Source organism: Lissotriton vulgaris, chromosome 9 (genome assembly GCF_964263255.1).
Source record: "Lissotriton vulgaris chromosome 9, aLisVul1.2, whole genome shotgun sequence".
NCBI lineage: Eukaryota > Metazoa > Chordata > Amphibia > Caudata > Salamandridae > Lissotriton > Lissotriton vulgaris.
The window spans coordinates 348,477,943-348,500,337 of record NC_141697.1 but is presented as its reverse complement, the minus strand read 5'-3'; the positions used below and the strand labels follow the sequence as shown (position 1 = coordinate 348,500,337).

General features: G+C 42.8%; 1 protein-coding gene across 1 annotated transcript in view; it reads right to left on the bottom strand.

Annotated features, from left to right (window-relative positions):
* UNC79 (unc-79 subunit of NALCN channel complex) overlaps positions 1-22,395 on the bottom strand; it is a 644,685-nt gene that overhangs the window by 610,905 nt on the left and 11,385 nt on the right. Inside the window, exon 2 of the mRNA XM_086937713.1 lies at positions 9,068-9,188. Within this exon, the coding sequence (XP_086793839.1) occupies positions 9,068-9,188 (121 nt within the window). The remainder of the gene's footprint in view (positions 1-9,067; positions 9,189-22,395) is intronic.

Here is a 22,395-nt window from a genome sequence, read left to right as displayed (position 1 = left end):
AGCCTTTACTCCAGCAGGGTTTCGTTCAGTTTCAGTAGTGTCCTACCATCATGGAGTCAGAGCTCCTATACTTCTACTCAAAATGTCTTTGATCTAGGGGGCACTTCAAAAGAAACCATAGAAGTGCACAACAATCCCTTTCAACCCCAGCCCTGTCTCAGGCATCAGTAGGGGGTAAATCAGCTCTTTGTGTGAGGGCAGAACACAGCCTATACAAATGTAAGTGAGCCTGACTCCCTCTCTCCAAGCCCAACAAGACTATGCGTATACAGATGTATCCATGTCACACCCAACCCTCCCTGTGTGATGGCTGTCTGTAAAGTATCTACAAAGTGTAACTGTCAATCATCCCTAGAAATGGATTAGAGTGAGGCTGCAAAGTATATGGAATAATAAGGACAGAGAAATTAGCACTTTCTAAAAGCGGCATTTTTATAATAGTTATGTGAAATCTACCTACACCATTAAGCAGGATTTATCACCACTATTCCAAGCATGCTAAACATGGCAACACTACACCTTTCAAATAGGAATTACCTTTTAAACACATATAAGGGAATTCCCAATGCTAGCCTATGAGACGAGGAGGCCTCACAGTAGTGAGAAAGAAAATAGGGCATTTGTCACTACCGGGACCTACCACACAATAAAGGCACATGTCCTACCTTTTACTTACACAGCACCCTGCCAATAGACCTATATGTAGTAATAGAAGTGTTTAAGACTTAGAAAGTAGTTTTAAATGCCAAGTCAATATGGCAACAAACTGCACACGCATTCCCTGCAGTGGCAGTCCTAAGATATGTTTGAAAGGCTACTTCTGTGGGTGGTGCAAGTAGCGAGCTGCAGGCCCACTTGTAGCATTTAATTTACAGGCCCTGGGTATATGGTATACCACTTTACAAGGGACATGAATATAAATGAAATATGCCAATCATACCATGTTTAAAGGAGAAAGCACATGCACTTTAGCATTGATTGGAAGTGGTAATGTCCCAAGAGTCCTAAAGCGAACAAAAAGAAAGTTGGAAAATAGGAGGAAGAAGGCAAAACATTTAGAGATAACCATGCAAAAAGGGGCAGGTCCAACAGCCTTGAACCGGGATGCGTCACCATCGACGAAGATGCGAGGTGCAGCCGAAGTGATGCATTAGTGTTGAGCCACGTAGTAGACGAGATGCATTGATTTTCTCTATGCAACTGCAATAATGCGTTGAGTGTGAGGCACTGGTTCTGGATGCGATGCTCAGCTGCTGCTCCCACAGTAGATGATGCATCGATTCGGGAGGCGATGCTCTGGTTCCGAAGGTGATGCCCTGGGTCTGCTCCATGCAACAACGAGGATACGCTAGTTCCAACTCACTCAAAGGCGAAGATGCACCGGTTCCAATAAGAATGTGTGAGTTCTGGAGGTAGATGAACCTTAGGTTTCACTTCCAAGGGTCCAGGACTGGGGTTGGGTGACACCACTTGGCAGGGCAGTCCACGGCTTGTAGATTCCAGATGCAGGTACTTGGAAATGTTTCCTATCCCAGAGACTTTGAACAGGAGGCAACCCAGCAAGGCCTTGGAGTCACTCTGGGTTCAAGTGATGCAGGTCCAATCATTCTCACCCAGGGCAGGAGAACAGCAGGTAGCAGGGCAACTCAAAAAGGCAAGAACACAGCAAGGCAAGAGTCCAACAAAGCAGCAGTCCAGCAGAATGGCAGTCCTTCCAGCAGCTCTGCAGTTCTTCCTGGCCGAGTAGTCACAGGTCCAGAAGTGTAATGACGTTATGGTGTCAGAGGTCCAGTACTAATACCCAGCTGTGCCTTTGAAGTGGGGGAGACTTCAAAGAAAGCTTTGAAGTGCACAGAGGTCCTCTCTTCCTGCCCTTGCTCCAGACTCACTCCAGGGGGTATGCAGCCCTTTGTGTGTGGACAGGACACAGGGGGAGATTTACTAAGTTTTTGCGACATGTTTGAGTCACCAAAGTGATGCAAAATAGCATAAAATCTGTTTTTCCAAATTTACTCTCCAGCACAAAACTTTCTTAGCGCTGGAAATAACGTAAAAGTAATGCGAACCAGCACATAGCGCTGCTTCACATTACTTTACACCATGGGGGCATGCCAAGGGTGGTGCATGGGCATTTCCACACTAAACCCAATTTACTAAACACAGTAGATTGGGTTTAGCATGAGAAAACTGCACCCTTTTAAACTATACGCACAGAAGGATAAATGCTTTCATTTCTCCTTCTTTTTCTGATTCAGTGCCTAGAACGGGGCAACGACGGACAGAGCGGGGCCTCCATCTTCCTGAGCAGGGTCCACGTGAGGCGCAGTCCCCGGGCATTCTGGATGTGAGACCACTCCAGTAATTGACCTGGATCATGCTGATGGACTAATATGTCCACCTATATCCTTTTACTGTTTTCACTTTTTTCATTGTATGGAGTTTCACATTAGCGGTAGCAAATTTTTGAGAACAGAGGCCCTGAAGAAAGCCTGAGGAACCTCTTTCCTGGTGGCTGAAACATGTTGGCCTTTTTTTGTGGTAGTCGATATTTGTTTAGGACTGCTAGTCGATTTTGCACTGTTCTTGGTTTTAACTTGAGGGTGAAACAATATTTCTTGAATAAAAGGTAGTTACAACTGTTTTACCACTCTATTTTATTTCACCACACATCATTTTTTGCACTGTACTTTTTCCCATACGTTGTGATATATCTCATGGTCAGCTCAGTGCATGTGGGTTTGACTCACTGAGATTTCTTTATCAACTGGGTGTGGATATGATCCCAATGATCAAGGGACGAACCACCCCATGTTTGTTTGGATGACCAAATGAGAATATAGATAATCGCAAGACATTTGATGGGAATCCATTAGCATCTCTTTTGTGAGTCTCATTTACAACCACTCGTGCTTTCTTCTGAGTTACACAAGTATGTACCCTTGATGTTTAGAATTAGTATGGTAATCTGATACCTGTAACTGAATTAGCAGCAGTTGTTACTAGAGCAGGATCTGTATGACCTGGCCCTTGTCTAAGACCCCTGGTTCCCTTCCTGTTGTATGATTTGTCGTTGGGGGACATGAACCATGGCAGGTCTTAAAACGTCCCTCGGACCCTTTCTTTCTCTGTGGTGTTATGCCATATAAAAAATAATGCCATCAAATGTTTGTCAAAGGTGAGGCTAATTTTAGAAATGGCCATCATTCATTAATAGCTTTACTACACACCTGAAATGACTATGGATGTGCAAAGTTATTTTTCTCAGGAAAAGTTGTACTACGTCCCAGATGTTTGCCAAGTTCTCTAGTTTATCTTCACAGTAATGACACCTGTCTACATGCCTTTCTATGCAAGTTTACCCTTTGCAGAGTTTTTCTATGCACAATGGCATTGCGCAGGAAAAGAACACTGTTTTATGTGATTTTTTTTATATAAGGCAGAACTCTTTTGCTAGTATTAAACAAGGTAATTTTTTTCAAAGTGTCACAAAGTCAGATGTTCCATGCGGATAAAGCAAAGGGAAAACGTTTGCAAACTATAAAGTCCTCCAAAGAGCTCCACATGGATTACAAAAAAAGGTGCAACTCCTCATACACTCCGAGATATACCCAAAAGGTAATACTAAAACTAAATCTGAGTTATGTCTCATTGCATCGCATCTTACGAAGGTATAGAAAATGTACATTATCTGGAGAACCCAAACCAGTATCAGCTTTTTGCTATAGCTGAGTTTATCAAGCCATGGGATCTGATTCAGGACCTCCGTGCAATTGGAAGAAGGTTCTGATAAGTTTGCTGATAAGGCCAAATCAACCCCTTATTTGGAAAGGCCCCTAATTTGCCACTAGGGAGAAGTTAGAGGCACCCACTAAGGGCCTCATTCTGATCATGATAGGAAGTGCTTTACAGGAGGAATTTGTGCAACCAAACCAGTACGCAAAGAGGAAAGTCTTGTGTTCTTACTGTCTGGAAACATTTTAAATGTTCTGCTTGGGAATACTCCAGTGGCTGCTCCTCTACTAAGGCAGAGGAGCATCACCCCACTGCTTTTCAGCAGTGAAAAATGGGAAAAATGAAATGAAAATAACATATTTTTATCATCGTTTTATTTTTCCTTACTGAGGCAGCTTTACGGGGCAGGGCTGGGCTGTCTCACTGCCAGCAGGGGGAGGACTGGTTAATGCACTTAATCGCGCATGATGTTTGGCCGCCTGCCTTGGGCCGGTCAAACAGTCATGCGCACTCACCATGTTCTCCACCGGGCTGTTTTGCACAGCCTGGGTGGAGAACATGCACAGGCTCCCACTGCCTGTCTTGGTGCCAAACCATGGCACTCAGACCAATCATGATGCTGCTGTCATGCTGGTGACAGCAGCGCCGTGATTGGCGTAGGGGAGCCTATGTGCTTCCTAATTCCGGAGGAGAGACAACGCAAGAGGAGAGATGGCGGCCCTGCAGAGGAAGTAAGGGGGATTTTTATTTTATTCGTTCACCTCCCCACAAACCCCCCACCCACCACCCCCATTATGTAGCAGCTGCTGCTGAAAGACCCACGAGAAAGTTCAATGGGTATGGTTTGGTTTTATCCCATTACGTTTTTGGACCCAACATTTCTCTGTGCCTCTGAATGAGCCTGAAAGGTCAAAGTTTCATTCACTGTCTTATTTGAGAGCAGTAAGGCAATACAATGAAGTGGCAGCACATACCAATCATCCTTAATGCCGAGCAAAGGTTTTTAAAGCTTTGTCAACTGACTTCATGTAGAGAATTTCACCAGAAGGCACTATTTGGACAGTGTTATTGTTCAATGCTGATACTGCTTTTTAGCTGATCCTACTATTTGAGATTGGTAAGGGATTTTTTTGTCTCTTTTTTTCGCATCTATAACAAATTTGATTTTGAGTGTGTTACTCTGAATCACCACTAGATAATGTCGTAGGTTCTGGCAATTGCAAAAAAGCAGAAATTAACATACGTGATGTCTTCTGACCATTTTTTATCTACTTTACTAACACGACTGTTGAACTTTAGTAGTTATTTAACTATAGTAAGCTACTACACTAAATATACCATATAAATAACAATTTTGATAAAGCCTCTAGGATTGTAATAGATGTATGCATTTTAGGGGAATAAAATAAATCCTAAATGATACAAATAAAAATACCTATATAAATACAGGTTTCTATCTTTACTTTTACTGCAATACTCTTAGTCCTCAGGATTGCCCATATTTGTAAATGTATCTTGATTTACTTCTAGAGGAAATCTCTTTCCCTTAATGCCCAGGAAACCGTTGGGCATTTTTCACACCAAATGTCCCACTCAACCTTTTATTGCCAGGTGTAGGTGCACAATCTAGCTAGGATGTATTTACAAGGCAGGCTAGCTAACCCCATGCAAACAAAAGCTGCAGTCAACACCAGCCGAACATGAGCGTAAAAAGACAAAGCTCAAGGCGAATACACCAAAACCACTATGGAAGCAAAGAGGTGCTTAAGAGCAGACAGGCGAAGATTCATCAATGGTCTTGCCACAGAAGCCCAGGAAGCTGCTAACCATGAAAACTTGAAAGAACTCTGCAACATAACATGGAAACTGTCCGATAGATACAGCAAACCAAAAAGCCCTGTTAAAGATAAAGCTTAGCACACAATAATGGGTAACGAAGTCCAACAACAAAGATGGGTGGAGCTCTTCGAAAAACTGCTGAAGCATCCCATGCTGCAGGCTTCACCATGCATACAGCCAGCTGATGAGGACTTGCTAATCACCTGCAGCAGACCGACCAAGGAAGAAATATGGCAAGCCATCAAACATCTGATAAATGGGAAGGCAGCAGGACCTGACAACATTCCTGCAGAGGCACTGAAGGCATACATTGAAACATCAGTAGACATGCTCCCTGATAATGTTTGGAAGGATCTAGGAAGAGGAAAAGGTGCCATCAAACTGATAGGAGAGACATCTTATCAAGATCCCCAAGAAAGGTGACCTGACTAACTGCACAAACTCCAGAGGAATAACACTTTAATCAACCCCAGGCAAAGTGTTCAACAGAGTCATCCTGAACAGAATGAAGGAACAGGTTGACACTCATCTGCAAGACCAGCAACCTGGATTCTGCCTAGATAGATCCTGCACATACCACATTGCAACACTGCACATCATAATTGAGTAGTCAATGGACTGGAACGTCCCCCTCTATGTCAACTTGATCAACTATGGAAAAGGCATTCAACAGCGTGGACAGAGATTTCCTTTGGAAACTCCTCTTTCAGTATGGTGTGCCAGATAAACTCATAAGAATCATCAAGAACCTCCTATGAGGTAATGACCTGCAAGATAGTACATGGACGACAACTAGCAAAAACCTTCCAAGTGAGTACTTAGAGCCCACCAGGGTTATTTAATCTCACCTTTTCTCTTCCAGCTGCCATGAAGACATCCATAGCAAGGAGAAGACATGAGGCAGTGGCCACCTTGGACGCAGTCGGACGACCTGGACTTTGAAGACAACCTGGCCCTACTCTCCCATATGCAACTGCAGATGCAACAGAAGACAGACAATGTAGCAGCCACATCAGCACAACTTGGCCTCAACATATACAGGGGGAAACCCCAAGATCCTAAAGCTAACATGGCCAGCACAATGGCAGTCACTCTAGCAGGCAATGCAGAGGTTGAGTCCTTCAGCTACCTGGGCAGTTTCACAGAGAAGCAGGGCGGCACAGAAGCAGATGTAAAGGATGGAGTTGGCCAAGCAAGGGCTGCCTTCGTTCAGCCAAGGAAGATCTGGAGATCTAACTGCAAACCAAGATCATACTTTTTAACACCAATGTAAAATGTTTCCTTCTGTATGGAGCAGAAAGTTGGAGGACAACAGTGACCACCACAAACTAAGTCCAAATCTTCAACAACACCTGTTTGAGGTAGATCCTCCAAATTTGGTGGCCGAGCACCATAAGCAACATTTATCCTATGGCAGAATACTTTCCAACTCCCTGCTCATGATGAAATCATAAGACACTAGGGCTGGATATGTCACACCCTCCTCAAGGCTGCATCAAACACCACAAGGCAAGCTCTGACCTGTCACGCTCAAGGGAAAAGGAAAAGAGGAAGGCCAAGAAATCCCTTGGGCCGAGACCTTGAGGCTGAGTGCCAGGAAATGAGGTCACACCTGAAGTCTGAGTGAAAGAAAAACCCAGGACAGAGATAGCTGGTGAGTCCTGGTTGATGGCTTATTCCCCAGGAGGGGTAGTAGGCATGAGTAAGTAAGTTGGTGCGCAAATTAAGTTTAACAACCCTTTAGAAGTGGTTGCAGATACCCGCAAAGTCTTGACTTTTTTGTTATTAACTTCTTTCCCAACAGCGAGCCCTCTATCCCTCTGTTTTTAGCCCTAACCCTAAATTTAGAACTGTGACAAATTCACCATAATTGCATATATTTGGCCGTAATAGATTCAATCTGTGTGTGTAACTGTCTGTAGATCCCAATTCTCCAAATCAGCAGCTACCATTTGCACCAGCATATAGCACTTTTTGTGGATTTAAGTGCAACTGTGGTGGGCAAAAGGTGTTGTAAATTGCACCCTAAGTAACTACAGTATATTAGGGACCTAGGTACACTAACTATACTAACAAAAGAGTACTTTTGAATGCATTGCTATAATTTTTTTTGGTTAAGTAAGGTAGAGTAAGCAATTCTCAATAATAACAAACATGTGGTTTGATATTCCTAGATTAAAATAGTGGTCAGAGATTAAATACTAATCATCACATACTTTTCTTTTATTGCAGTTGAAAAAAATGAAAGCATCTATTTAATTGCGAGGCTGCAGAAAACTTAGACCAGTCAACGTGTGTTTTGCCCCTCAATGGCACGCAGACCTAAGGCTTTATCAACGTCAATAATGTTTGTATGTCAAAAATAGCATTTTTGGTCTCACATGGATTGAAGGTAAGCCAAATTAGTCTGGCCTTGTGGTCCTAACCGTATCTTCAGGTAGTACATGTACGTGTTTGAATGCTTTTGCATACACTTTTAACTGAACCGCGGGGAACGAATGGACCGCTACTATTAAAAGATATTGACCTCTCTTACAAAAGTATTGTGTAGGTCACTTCGATATTAAGCAAGATTTCTTTTGTTTTCATCTCCATTAAAATAAACGTATGTGACGATTATTAAGTAATCGCTGACCAATATTTTACTCAAAGAATATCAAACCCCATGTTTTTTATTATTGAGAATTTCTTACTCTACCTTACTTAAATATATTTCATAGTTGTGGGCATGAGGCTATTGCCCTCAGAGGGTAAGCAATCATTACTGCTGAGCCAATACCATTCAGCGTAACTCCAAAACTTTTGCCCAGCTTCGTTGATAATCGTCAATGTTTGGGGGAACTGCGATCCTCTGGAAAACATTGTATTGTTCGACTGCACGACACAACCACCCCATCATACTAAGTTGTTCGCTACACTTCCTTTTCCAGTCACCTAAACAAAAGTATGCACTTCCAGTAGCTGTAATGAGATCTATAGTTGACCCACAGGGGGGCTGAGTGCACCACAAAAGTGAAAGAGTACACGTCTGCAGTCAAAAGCTATTTTTGAAGTTGTGAATTACAACCAGGGAACCCAAGATATCCATTGTCAGGCATGAACAGTTCTTCGTGATCTTACTTTCACTGACGTTTCTATACTTTCAGTCCTGCTTTCATAATATAAAGGAATAAGAAAGGTACCAGAATGTGAACAAAAACTCACCCAGATGAACTACTTAGTATATATAGGGCTTGCAATAATTGACTATTCTTTCCAGACCAACCACACAGAACAAAACTGAAGTCTTGTCATTTTTAAATATGAGTCATTGAAGATATAGGGGAGCAGACAATGTTTATTTACTGGTTAGTAACACTGATTAAAATGTATGTTTTTATTTCCAGGAATGTCTGTCTGGCAGAGCATTGAGGAAACTGAAACCTAGTATAGAATGCAAATAATTCTAGAGCAGTGCATAGAGTTTCTGAGTATTCGATAGAGTTTTGAAGCTCACCTTAATAAGGTCTGGGAAAAGTACTTCAAGGTGTTAGCTATGTCTGTTCCAGATGGTACTGGATAAATGTTGTGAAGGACCCGGTTGTGGTATTCCTGCAGGTACCGAATCTTGGACGCAACTGGGAAGAAAAGAACACAGATCGAAGAAAACATTATTTTTCAGTGTGTATCCTACATGGACATATTCAATTCAGATGAGAAATATGAAGGACTAACACAGTAGCCACAGAGGCTTTACAATTTGCATGTCTATGTCCCATTTCTCTATCAGCAGGGTACAAAGTGACCAGGAACTAGCAGGAACTAGCTTCCTTTTTATTCTTTTTGTTGTAAAAAATATTTTCCCTCCTTTTAAAATGTTTCTATAAGTTTTCTACAGATCTTTTGCAGTTAAAACTTTCTTCTTGTTGCAATAACATTTGATATTGCCTTTATAACTAAATATCCCACTTTTTCTTGTGTTATTGTGTGAAGCACCTAATCAATGATGCTCCTTTGGCAACAGGACAAACTAAAACACATCCACTGTTCTACTCATGTCTTCCTCCATGCTCTTGCCACTTAATTCCCACCACACTGATGGTCATAGTTCAACTTTCCAATAGGATGTACATGTATATTTGCCTTTAAGCCGGCAAACTGGGGGGGTTGCATTTGCCTTTAATCCCACCAACCACTAAATTGTGTGTGCGTGTTTGTGTGTGAAGCATGTGCGTGATGTGTGGCTGTGCTGTGAGCATAAGTGTACGAGGCCCCAATCACTTCCCTGGCTGCTGATAATTGGTGTCTGCATTGCTTGGCATGTTCCTGCATTACTAACCCAGAGTGCCTTCAGTTGCATAGTGTGTTATGTAGAACAAGGGAACCCAAATAAGGTTGGTCAGGGACATTGGGTAATCAATTATTCCTAAAGACAGTGGTCACTAGACAAGGATTAATGAGAGCAAACAATAAATATAGACCCAATCAGTACTATATGTTACAGCTGTCCAGCCGGACAGGTGTTTTTAATATATAGTTGCTTAAATATACACAAAATTCAACAAGAAACAAATAAAGTGGGACACAAGCCTGTTGCCAACTTAGTGGGAGGACGTACAACATGAAACAAAAAGGCTCCGGCAGAGTAAATTGTTTGCATGAGACACATTTGGTAGGACAAACAAATTATAGTGGAGACACCATTACACATAATGAGTATTAAATGAAGAGGTGTACATGGCGTACAATAAGTCGATGGCTTGTGTCCCACTTTATTTGTTTCTTGCTGAATTTTGTCTTCAGAATGATTACCATAAGAGTGGGGGGCTCTTCCTTAGTAGCTCAGGGAACAGTCTAGGTTGTTTGGAACCAGGCTTAGCCTGGTGTTAATCACGTGTACTCCAGACCTCTACCCTGAATCTCTTTTCTGGGAAAAGAAGCCTCAAAGAGAAAGGAACAGAGCACTCATACACAATATTTGAATTTTCCTAAAGATAATCAAACATAGACATTTGATGACAGCTCTTCCTTACGATTAACTTAGGTGATACTTCCTAGGTTCTACTGCTAAAAGAGTCCAAATAGTTAGGAACAGATCAGCATTTGGTCTATTTTATCCCCATATAAAGTTCAGAGATGCCTACGTTACTGTGCATCATGCCTGGGCTAGAAGGCACTTTGACTTCAGAATGGACGTCTAAATGGAAGAAGAACCCATAACCCTGTGACCAAAAGCCCTGAAGGCTGAGCACTGCTCTCCCAAGCACTTCACCCATTTTCCTACATCACCATGTGTCCATTGGAGTATTAGGGCCTGCTAATCCTCCCGCTGAGCTTGATCTGTGGTGACTCTGTTGTGTTTAAGATCAGGCAACTGAGAGGTAACTGCAAGAGCTCCTTGATACTTATGCCACGTTGAATCAAAACATCAAGTTCAAGTGGAAAAAATTGAGCTAACTTGATGGTTCTGTGCTTCTAAATGTCTAATAATTGTGTGTCTTGGGAATCTGGGTCTTAATTCACATCACAAGCCATCCTTGGCCCAAGTGTAGGACTATGTCTGACTTGCCTGGTGCTCATCCAGCTTCTGCATGGTGTCTATTGTCAGGATGTGGATTAGCAACTCCAGACTTGGTGACAGTAGTCATTGCTTTTGCAAGAATGTGAGAAAGCTCCATGCAGAACTCAATGTTGTCACTTAGAAGGTCAAGCGAGGTTCTTCCCTAAACTATAGAATGTTTGTTCTGAGTGATCTGCAGTCATTACATGCAACATTCTGCAACGGCTTCCAACCATCTGCTATGCCCTTTGAAACTTACAGGAGTATGTTATGTAGTCTACTGTGAAATAACCTGGTTGTTAGTCTACTTGCAAGTAAAGTATTTTATCCAGAAGGTGGACAGTCATTCTCGAATACCGCTCTCAAGCTATGGATGTGTAATTTACTTACATCAGAACTCAAACTGAGATCTGCAGTGGTTTAAGCCCCTATGAGATGTGTATTCTACAAGTTGCTTTTCCTCTGTGATATTGTGTGCCAGAATTATTTTCGCATGCTGTTTAGTTTTTTTTAAAAATTAGATTCCTGCTACTATTTGACCCATTTGTAAGCTATGGTATAGCAAAAATAAAACAAATCACAGACCACCTAAAGTTCTAACACCAATTTCCATTGGAAAACGTTTGGCTTTATGCTGATTTTCTGCCCTTGAGTATTTGACTACTCTTCTCTTATGCCCAACCTTCCTTTTAGTGACTTTGGGAATATTTGCATTCTGGAATCACTTTTCATATAACTTTTAGTTTAAATCACGTTTCATTTGGGTGAACAACCACATGGCTGTCTCCAATCTCTCTTTTTAGTTCAAGAGAAGTAACTTCTGAAATTGGATGGAACACTCCAGGAGATCTGTCCATTGGTAACATTAACTACATTTTTCTGCTAGTTATTGCTTCCTTTTAATCTCAACACCCATCTTGCTTTCTCTATAGTCATCTCTCAAATAGTATGTTCTGTTGTCTTATGGTATGTAAATACATTGTCATGGACCATATATCTTTAATCCTTGCTGTCCAATATTACATTGCAGACCCAATTCTAATCACCGTTTATTTAGATATATCATCATAAATGTGGTTTCTTCGCTGTTGTCAGTAGGTATGGCTTAGGGCCTGGTCTATTATTTGGCGGGTGACATGCTGTCTGTCAGGTTGGGGGAGGACATTATGTCCACCACCATGATGGACTACTGTCTTCAAATTTAGAGCTCACCGTTGACCCAGATGTGATCTTTGGGCCTTCAGAGGATCCAACATCACTGTGCGTCGTCTGAAGGCCCTAAAAGTTTGGTGAACCCCACCATACTTTTCTGCCAGGTAGCCATTCACCAGACTTTTTTGTCTTTCAGAAACAAACTCCAAATTTGAAAGATTGCTCCTGAAAAACACAAAACTAATGACTCCCACGCCCTTGGAGTTTTTTCCCAGGGTGTGGGAATCATGACCACCATGTTTTTCGAGACAAAACAAACAGACATCAGACAGTCCAGTCTAAATAGAGTGGATGATCTGATGGTCTCCAACAAACCCTACTCCATCGGGCCGGCCATTGGACTAAGTTTTCTGATAAGGAGGCTCCACGTTGGAAAACTGATGCTTTGCCGTACTCAGATGAGAGCAGGCAGACTACAGCGTTCGGACAGGGTACTCCATCACATTTCTGTATAGGCCCTTTATGTTAAAAGTGTGGGTGCGGAATAATGTTCGAAGGGTGTGGCTGGAGGTCTTACTAATTCTTTTTTTTATTATTCCAGAAAGATATAAAAGAAATATACAGTTACAAAAATATCAATTTCAGCAATAAATAGATTACTTATTCCATCATTATACATATATAATCCCATAGATACTTCGCTATATACCCATTTCAACGTAGAGTTTTCCTCAATTCATCTATAACATAACATGTACTACAAGATTGCATGCTAAAATGGAAAATTTGCTATGCCATATTATAAAAGGATTGCGATCTCCTGAATCCAAGGCATATATCCCGGTGTTCTCGGCTGAACCATAGAGCTGTTCGATTTACCCTGCCTTGTTACTAAGCCACATTGTCATAGGTGCCCACATCTTTCGACCCCTCTCCCTTGTCCGCAGGCCTTTGCTCTTATATATAGCAGTTTCCTGAACATGGATATTTAGCAGGCGATAAAGCCGGCTTGATAGGTGGGGGATTCAGTCTCTTCCCATGCCATAGCAATCAGTAGCCAGACCACAGCTACTGTAATAAATACAAAATCTTTTCTTCTGTTGTTAAATTAACGCGACCGTCATACACTAGTATCGTCAGAACTGGACTAATAGAGATTGCCTTATTGATTGTTTGCTGCCAAAAGTTCTCTATGCCAGTTTTTAAAAGCATCAGTTGCTACATGCATTGAACATATGTAAACAGCCAGCCAGTCCTGTTTGACATCTAGGACATTTATCATTTTCCCTCTTCCCCCAGCAATACAGCTTCGCAGGTGTATAATACAAGTAAAAGATTGTTTTATAATGCTGGGCCATCAGATCTGCTTATTGAAAGATTTGTGTCCCCATTTCAATTGACATATCCAGATCTAGCTCTAAATCCCCCAACGTTGTTGCCCACTCTACCTCATTTTTCTCCAAATCGTCAGGGAGAGTTTCTATTAAGATTGTATAATAATCCCTAATCCTACCAGCCTCTCTTTTTATTGTTTCCAATACTGGTATTTTAACTAAATTGAGGGGCCCATTGGGCAAACACTTAAGACATTCCCTAATCTACATATATTTAAATTGCGTTCTGCTGTCTATCCCTGGGTTTTGCACTAGATCTAAAAATGTAATAGCATCAGTATTATTATATAAATTAGCTATCCAACTGTACCGGCCTCCCATCTTCTACCCATTGCATCGTACATTGCAGCCGGGAGGAGGGAGAAGTACCATAGGGGTGTATATCTATTATATCTTGGAATTTTTAGCAATTTAACTATTTTATCCCTATTATGCACTTAAATCATGTCTTTTTATAGTAGCTATGTTCTAGCTGTCTGAGGAAGATCCCCTCCACCTCTTTTCCCAAAGCTAGATGATAGATAGTGGGCAGATCTAGGTCGCCACTTCTTACACTGTCTGATATAAGCAGAGTGCCCACATGCTGTAGTGCAGCTGCCCAATACTAGAACAATAGATTTAGGACGACCCACCCTCCCCTAGTTCAAGGGAGTGTGATTGTTTGTTTTCAGTGCCCGTCGTGTTTTTCGATACATTCTACTGTGTGGTATTGTGGTAAGTGGCATGTTCAATGCCAAACACGTTGTAGTCATTTTACAATAACGCCTGAATTTCTTTTGTAGTTGAAGACCTTAAACATTATAGCGCCAACATTATTCTAAAAAAAAAAACTCCAGCAACGAAAAATACGTTTGTTGAAGACAAAAAGTTCAGACTTACTGCAAAAAGCACTAAGCGGTTTAAACCTAGTAAAGTGCACTTTGCATGGGGGCATTTTCATGCGATAATAGCATATGGTCTGACATTTCCTCTCTCTAATGCTGTCAAGTGGGCCTTAATTCCTAATCTGCTATAAATTCGAAAACAACGAATCATTTTCAGAGGCCTTTAATGCGGCGCTTTCCTGAATAGGCTCATCTACAAACAGGCGTGGTGAGCTGGTGAAACTGGGGGTTGGGTTCCCATAGTCTATAAAACATCCAGCCGTATTCTCCTCCAGCTAAGAAGGAAGCGCACAGTCAACCTCGACTTCCTGTTTGGATTACCGCATGCTTTGTAATACGGTCGAAAAGCGCGCGTTTTGATGGTGGCCTGGTTTCTCATATGATAATAAATGGACATTCTTCCCAAGAACAGGTGATTATTCCAATTAGCTGGTCCTGCCACAAAAGATCGTGCAATCAGGATTTAAGAAGAGTGGGGGCGAGGCGGGGGGGGGGGGGGGGGGGGGGGGCTGGTGTTGAGGTATGGGCAGGCACTTTGTTGTAGGTGGCTGGGGCGGCCTTAGGCATGTGCAAGCTGTGCACCTGCACAGGGCCACCAAACCCCAGGGGCCTCCACGCCAATATATATCCATAATATGGTAATCCTCTGAGGACGGATACATATTTGCGTGGCGGCCCCTGGCAGGGATTTGGTGGCCTCCGGCTCTGTTCCACTTCCAAACACCCTGACCCCCGCCCTCTTCACTGGCCTCCGCGCTCCGTCTTGCCCGGACCCCTTCATCCAGGGCCCCCTACCTACGCTCCCTGCCCAGGGCCGCCATGAGCCTAGAGCACCCCCTGTAGGTGGCATTGCGACATGGACCACAATTATCCAATTTTACAACATAGCTAAGATTTCCCACCTCTGCTTCCTCACAACAAGGGGCAGATTTACGTTAACTGGCGCATCCCCAGGGATGCGCCAGTTAATGTGCGCCACAGTGCGCCACAGCTCCGCCACCCATTGTGCGCCGCATTTACATTGCGGCGCACCATGGTGCAAGGCAGGGAAGATGCGTGACGCATCTTTCGGCGTACGGGCGGCGCATTGCTGGGTCATGTCGCAAGTGCGACATGACTGCTGCAATGCACAGGGGCCACCCCTACATTGCATGGTGCATCACCCTTACGCCTGCTTCAAGCAGGCGTAAGGAATTGACGTAGAAAGTGACTCAGTGAAATCTTGTAGATTTCACTGAGTCACTTTCCAGGGGCGTTCCTGCGACGGAACGGCCCCCCTGCACCGGAACGTCTACATGAAATCTGACGCAGGTTTCATGTGGCGCAGGGCCTTACACTGTGACGCATCTCCATAGATGCGTCACGTTGTAAATGCCTGGTTGTAAATGCCTTGCGTGACGCAACAGCGGCGTAAACGTGGCGCAAGGGCCTCATAAATCTGCCCCTAAGTCCTTTGGATGACGCTCCTCTCCCAGTAGTCAAAGGGCTCTTATTACAGGCGAAAATATGAAATATTTTTAATAGATTAAAGAGTTTCAAGTGCGCAAATATTTTTTTTAAACGGGTTTGCTAACGCTGGCTGCGGAAGTACCAGAAAAGTTAAAGTGAGGCAAGGAGGAAGGTTTTCAATTCTTTCCGAAAACTAAGAAAGGAGTTGGCGGAATACCCCGGGCTCGAGCTGCGCAGAGGGGAAAGAATTCTCGCCCTCTTCTTTCACCCAAGGATGAGGCCAGCAGCTGAAATCTGACCTAGTTAGGGACTCTGCAACAGAGAGAAGGGCAAGCCAGGGTACAGTAGTCCAGTCTGGAAGGTAAGAGAGACAATGGTTTTCCAGAAATCAGATGGAACAAGAGGGAGAATTCTCCTGATCACTTTTAGAGGCTAAGCACATAAAATACACTTTTTGTATTTTTATCTGTATAGCAGAAACGAAACATCTAGTTTATTGGAAAAAGGAAAATTTAAAAAAAAAGCTCACAGCTACGAACAGGAAAGCAGAAAGGAAAGACTTAGGAGAAGTCAATATTCTCAGAAAAATAATAATGACTGTAACATTATTAAATAGCCAGCTTTTCCCATGTCATGGCCAAGTAAATAACAGGCGGCACAATTTAGCTTACCGGTGGTGCTCATTTCATCCACATCAGAAGGATAAAGAGCGGAGTTAATAAGGGGCGAGCAGGTTAAGCAGGTGAAGGGCGCAAAGGATAGGACACTGTGCCCTGCCATTTTAACAACCATGCTACTTTTGATGACAAACATTTCCCCCTCATCCTTTGCTCTGCTAGTAAAACACTGACATGCAAAATCGGCTATTTTTAAAGCCTACCAACACTTTGTGATTTGACTATGAATAAAATTCACAGCTTCTCTTCCATGAATACACCATTTGTCTTCAGGATGGTTCTATAATTAAACAGCACCTCACACTGTTCCAGGGGCGATGGAATGTTTTTAAAAGATCAATCACACGGACTTGGTAAAAATAAAAAGGAGTGTCTTTTTTTGTTTTAGTTTCACGTACAGTATCTTTCCTACTTGCTGAAAATAGTCCACTTGTCACTGTTAATTCAGAATATGGGATAACGAGGTCACATATGAATCAGAGTTCTCAAGAGGAAGCGTTTTTGAGCGTTGTGCCTTATTCAACAAGTCAAGTTGTTGTCCAATTGATCACTAGCCTCATAAACTATATTGACCGGGTCCTGGTATAAAAGGTTAGCTGCACTGTATTTCATTTGAATAGTTAAGACAGTCTGTAAGCTAAATAGATAAGAAAATTTCATTTAGTACTTTTGTATGAAACTTCTCTAACCTGAGACAGTGTTTTTTTCCAGCCAGATCCATACATTAGGTAGAATTCAGAATGGCTGCTGATTCCTCCATTTTTTGTTGAGTGCGCTTATATATATGGGGCCTCATTTATGAGGCCTCTTGCGCCATCGGAACTTCACTTTTCATGAAGTTCCGTGGCGCAGAAGCCAGCGTGGTATTTATCAGGCAGCAGTACGCCAGTTTTTGTGGCGTACTGCTGCCTGATAAATATCAGTCCCTTTAACGCAGTGTACTGCGTTAAAGGGGCGTGCAATGGGTGTTGCTGGGGGCGTTCCCAGCAACATCCATGGCCTTTTGACACTGCCCCAGATTTACGAGAAATTGTAACTCTGAAGCAGTGCCAAAAGCTTACGCCTCCCCAGGGGAGGCGTAAGGGAGGCGCAACAACGAGAAATGTCTTTATTTCTCCTCGTATTTCCTTTTTCTATGTGTGCTGCATTCTACAGCACACATAGAAAGAGGAAAAGCTTCTTGTGATTATTTTTGTACAGAAAGGTTTCCCTTCCTGTACAAAAATAATCTTCCCCGCAATGCAGGCACCCTTGCACCATTGTGCAAGGGTGACCTGCGCTGGCGCAGGCAGCCCATTGTGCGCCGGCGGAGGGGAAAAGGACAGGAATGCGCCGTATCTTATAGATACGGCGCATTTCTGCCCTTTTCTTTTGCCGTAGGGAAGCGCAGCAGGAAGGCCTGCTGCGCTTCCCAGCGGCAAAAAGTCATAAATGAGGCCCTCGGTTTCTTTTCCATTACAGACTATTTAGACCTGCATTTATCACCAAAGTGTACACGAGAACTAACTGAGAACCCCATTAGGAGTGTCCCGCTAACCTCCCTAGTACCTTCAACCCACCCCTCCCCACCATAGTTACCCATACTGCGGGTAGCATTAACCAGACTGAAGTTACGAGGTGGTTACAAGTGGGACCCTGAGGGTCTCCTGCAAAATGAGGAATAACAAAGAAATTGCCAATTCCTCATCTGTTTCCCTCAGTAATTCCTAATTTCTCTTAGATTTTTACACTTGAACCAACATGCGTGTGTGGAAATTTGCAGCGTTCCTGTGACCTTATAATTCTAATGGGGCAGGTAACTGCTGTTACTGGACCCATGGCAATTTAGAGGCCACTCATAGGGAGGGCAACAACTTGGAACTATAAAGAGCCAGAAAAAAGACATAAATTTGGCAATGTTTGGCAGAAGGCTATCAATGTAAGCACATTTCCAGACTGAATGAGTTGTGGGAGATCTCAGGACCCTTCCATAGCATGTGACCATTGGCTTCAGCAGTGGCTATTTCGGTGACTTGCGAAACCACGAGTCACTGACCTAGTTGGTGAAGATGCTGAGCTCTCCGAAGGCAGGATCAGGAGCCTATTGTGTGGAAGAGTCATCAAATATTAAGGCCTAACAGAGCATGGGATTTTGGCTTGAGCAGTGGGAGATGCTAGTTTCTGCTGGAGTGGAAATGCTTAGCTGGCATTGTAGATACACTGGTAAATGACAGAGAACAGGAGACCTTGAGTTCTGGAAGTGGTCAGGAAACCCTGGTAGATACAGTCACTGGGAAAGGCTGTGAAGGACAGCGTGAGCCACTGCAGCACAGTACTGTAATTATGAACAATGGTTGGCATGAAGAACTCCTTGAGAACCGGAAATGGATTAGGAATGATCATAACGTTAACAGCATTCTAAGAATCTCGCGCCTGGATACCCTATTGGGTGATTAGCCGCGCTTTATACATCTTGATTGCTTGAATGATAAGAGCTGAGCCATTTATGCATGTGATGGGGAATGTCAGCAGTATGTGGTCATTGACCTCAGAGGACGAACACATTTGGAACATCTGGAGCATAGAAGCATTCATGGGAGTAATCATCAATGCCAGAGAATAGGGCCTTTCTCTTTTGAAGCATGGACTATCAACTCAAGTGGGTGCAGACACTGGACATGGTTTTATTTCACACAGAGTTTGCCTCATTGGGGACATGTTGGTAAGTGATAAAGCCCAGGAAAATCAACGGGGTTGATGCGAAATCAAAAAAACGAATATTTTACAAAGGACAAAACCATCTGGAATGTGTAGTGGACAGGATGCTATTGAATGGCTTTGAAAAATAACTTTAATTTTTCATGTGCTGTTGCAAAGGTTGGTACAGAGTTGTTATATCTTATAGTAGTTGTTTATTAGTCTGTTCTCTGGAGTGTGTAAGTACTGCACTGTAGCGTAATGATCACTGGTTCATGTGTATTCTAATGGAGATTGTTTAGCCTGCTGTGTGGCTTGTGTTTCTTGACAGTTATTTTGTGCGGTGAGGTGGCACAGAGGCAGAGACTTGGAAAGCTCGCAACTTTGGCATGGTTGACTTCAGTATAGAGCTCCACCTGTTCCTAGAGTGTTTTGTACACCACAAGCTACCCAGTTATAAGAAGGGTAATGTGATGATAACAAGACAGGAAGTGATGATTGAATATATCCTTTGAGCCCGCTGTAGCAGGCTCTACTGGCCATTAAAAGCCTGCTCCAGAGTTAAAGGCCTGAGCTGAAGGCGAGGGCCTTTAACAAGGGAGCGGGCCTTTAATGGCCGTTGGAGCTCACTACAGAGGGTTCTAAGGCTATTAGAACATTCCACCCCTAGAGAGCAGAATTTTCTAATTTGTAAAGCAAAGGCCTTAAGGAGTCTGAGGGGATTGAAATCCCCTTGGGCTTCATGAGGCATTTTGTTCACAGCAACAGCTGTGAACACACATTGGAATATTGATGCTCCGGGCCTCTACCCGCATTAAGAAGCCCGAAGCACTCCATTGTTTTCAATGGAGCTCCCAACATTCCAATGTTCTAATATATAATTTAACTCTGATATTGAAATACATATATGGAAGCTAGGTAGGCCCCTGTTAGGAATGACCGAGCTGACTATTACTTGAATCACAGAAGCAGCAGTAACATGGGATGGCACAATGCTGAGTGCCACCACAGTGGTTTCTGAAAAACAGCCAAACAACACTTGCTGACCAAGAAGTAGGCGTAGAGTTAAAGGAAGTACAGAGGTGGCAAAAAGTCAAGAACATAGGCAGAGTTGAAAGATCTATCGGATGTCTACACCTATGAGCAGGGCTTTCAGTGCTAGCTCTCACCTACTGTGAAGGGTAAAGCAGCAAGCCGCCAAGTCTGGTGTCAATTGTGGTCAATCATCAACAGATTCTTGCAGGCTTAGAGATAATCAGCGGGAGACAGCAACCAATCATGCTACCAGAAATTGAAAGTCAGAAGCCTCTGCTGAGAAGATGAATTTCGAAAAGGCTTTGGTAGACAGAAGTTGCTAAGCAGGGAAAGAAAGAGAAAGGTCCATGCATCGAAGAGTGGCTGCAGCGCCAAAATAGGAAAGAAGAATGGACAAAATTTCTTACATAACTGTATACAAGACAATTACCCAAAGAATACATAATCATAAGGCCACGGTCATCGTATTTTCGTGGACATTCGTAGACCAACCTCTTTCACAAGAAGAAAAGAAAGAGAACAGAGAGTGATTTATTGGATATATGAAATAGTTCCAAAAAGCAAATGAAGATTGGAAAAGAGGAATTAGTATAAGCAAGAACGTATGAATATTTACAGAGCACACTGGTTATGAATGACCCAGAGAAGTAACTCTGATGAATACAATAAATGTTGTTTCTGAAAACACCTTTTGAATTCCACTTTGCTCTTTTAGTTTCTGTGTTTTTTTAAATAATATATAACCAAAAAATGCATAAATGGGCTACCAGGCACATATGTGATACAGCTAAAAACAAGAGGTGTGCTGTTCCTTAAGAAAGAGGGAGGGAGGTAGGGTCCCAACCAGGGGAGATGCTCCCATAAGGAGCAAGTGCCCTCACACCCCCAGAAGGATATCATGCTTCAACTTTGGGCAGCTCCTCGTTGGGCCGGCTCTGCAATGCCCAACAGGCCCCGCAGGGGGGCTCTTTGCCGGAGATCTTGTACCTGTGATCGTGGCCGATGATGAACAGGGTGTGTGTGGGTTGAGAGGTGTATACACGAAGGTGAGTAGAGTGTGGGGATGTTGTGAATTACAAATGACTATGGGAACCAGCTGAACCAACTTTAATTAGCGGGTTCAATGTCATGATTAAAAATATTCAATACTTGTAAGAGGAGGATCTATTAATCTCATCAAGCATTTAAGTAAGGATATCGGTCTGACACCATCAGGTACTTGGAGCAATAGAGAAAGCTGCTACCCAAAAGGAACAGAAAGGTAAGTAGCTGGATATACATTACAGAACTATAAAATCAACTGCAGAAACTGTTTCCGCTTTTGTGTATAGATTCTGTTTTTCCCTGATCTGAAAGTTGTATGGGTTCTTGAAGCATTACATTAGATATTGTCATATCACTCGGACACCATAGACCTGAATGTGTAGAGGGCCTCAGAAATTAATGCGGGAAAAGACATTGTTGGAGCTGATACTTAAATCTATGAATAAAAGTTGTCCTCCTAAGGACTGGACAAAAAAGAAAAACAAATCCTTAGAAAATAAATTAATCTGTTGAACGATGGAATTAGAAGAACAAAATGTGCATTTTTTAAAACAAAAAATCTTTAATTTCTATGTTACACTGAAAAATCAAACAACACTATCAATGTATTTACTCACTCAGGATGTTATTTGGAAGTTGGCGGATGTAGGGCAACCTCTGAAATAACATGTATATTTGTAAAGCGCACCTTCTCTGAGAAGGGCATCTTGGTGCTGAATAACAGTTGTTTATTGTTACGCAACTCAATGGTACTCATGTTATCACTTTCAGAAGGATGAAAGGCTGAGTGGATCCACCAGGATTTGAACCTGTGACCATGAAGTTGAACACAGGCCCCCTACAGTAGGGGCATTAGTCCACTAAGCCACCATGCCTGGCTATGTCAGATACCTGTACCCATACCTAGTGGTACCCCAAGCCAAATGAGTGATGGGATAACTTTAGAGTTTCTGCTGGTGGAGCTTCAGACAGCT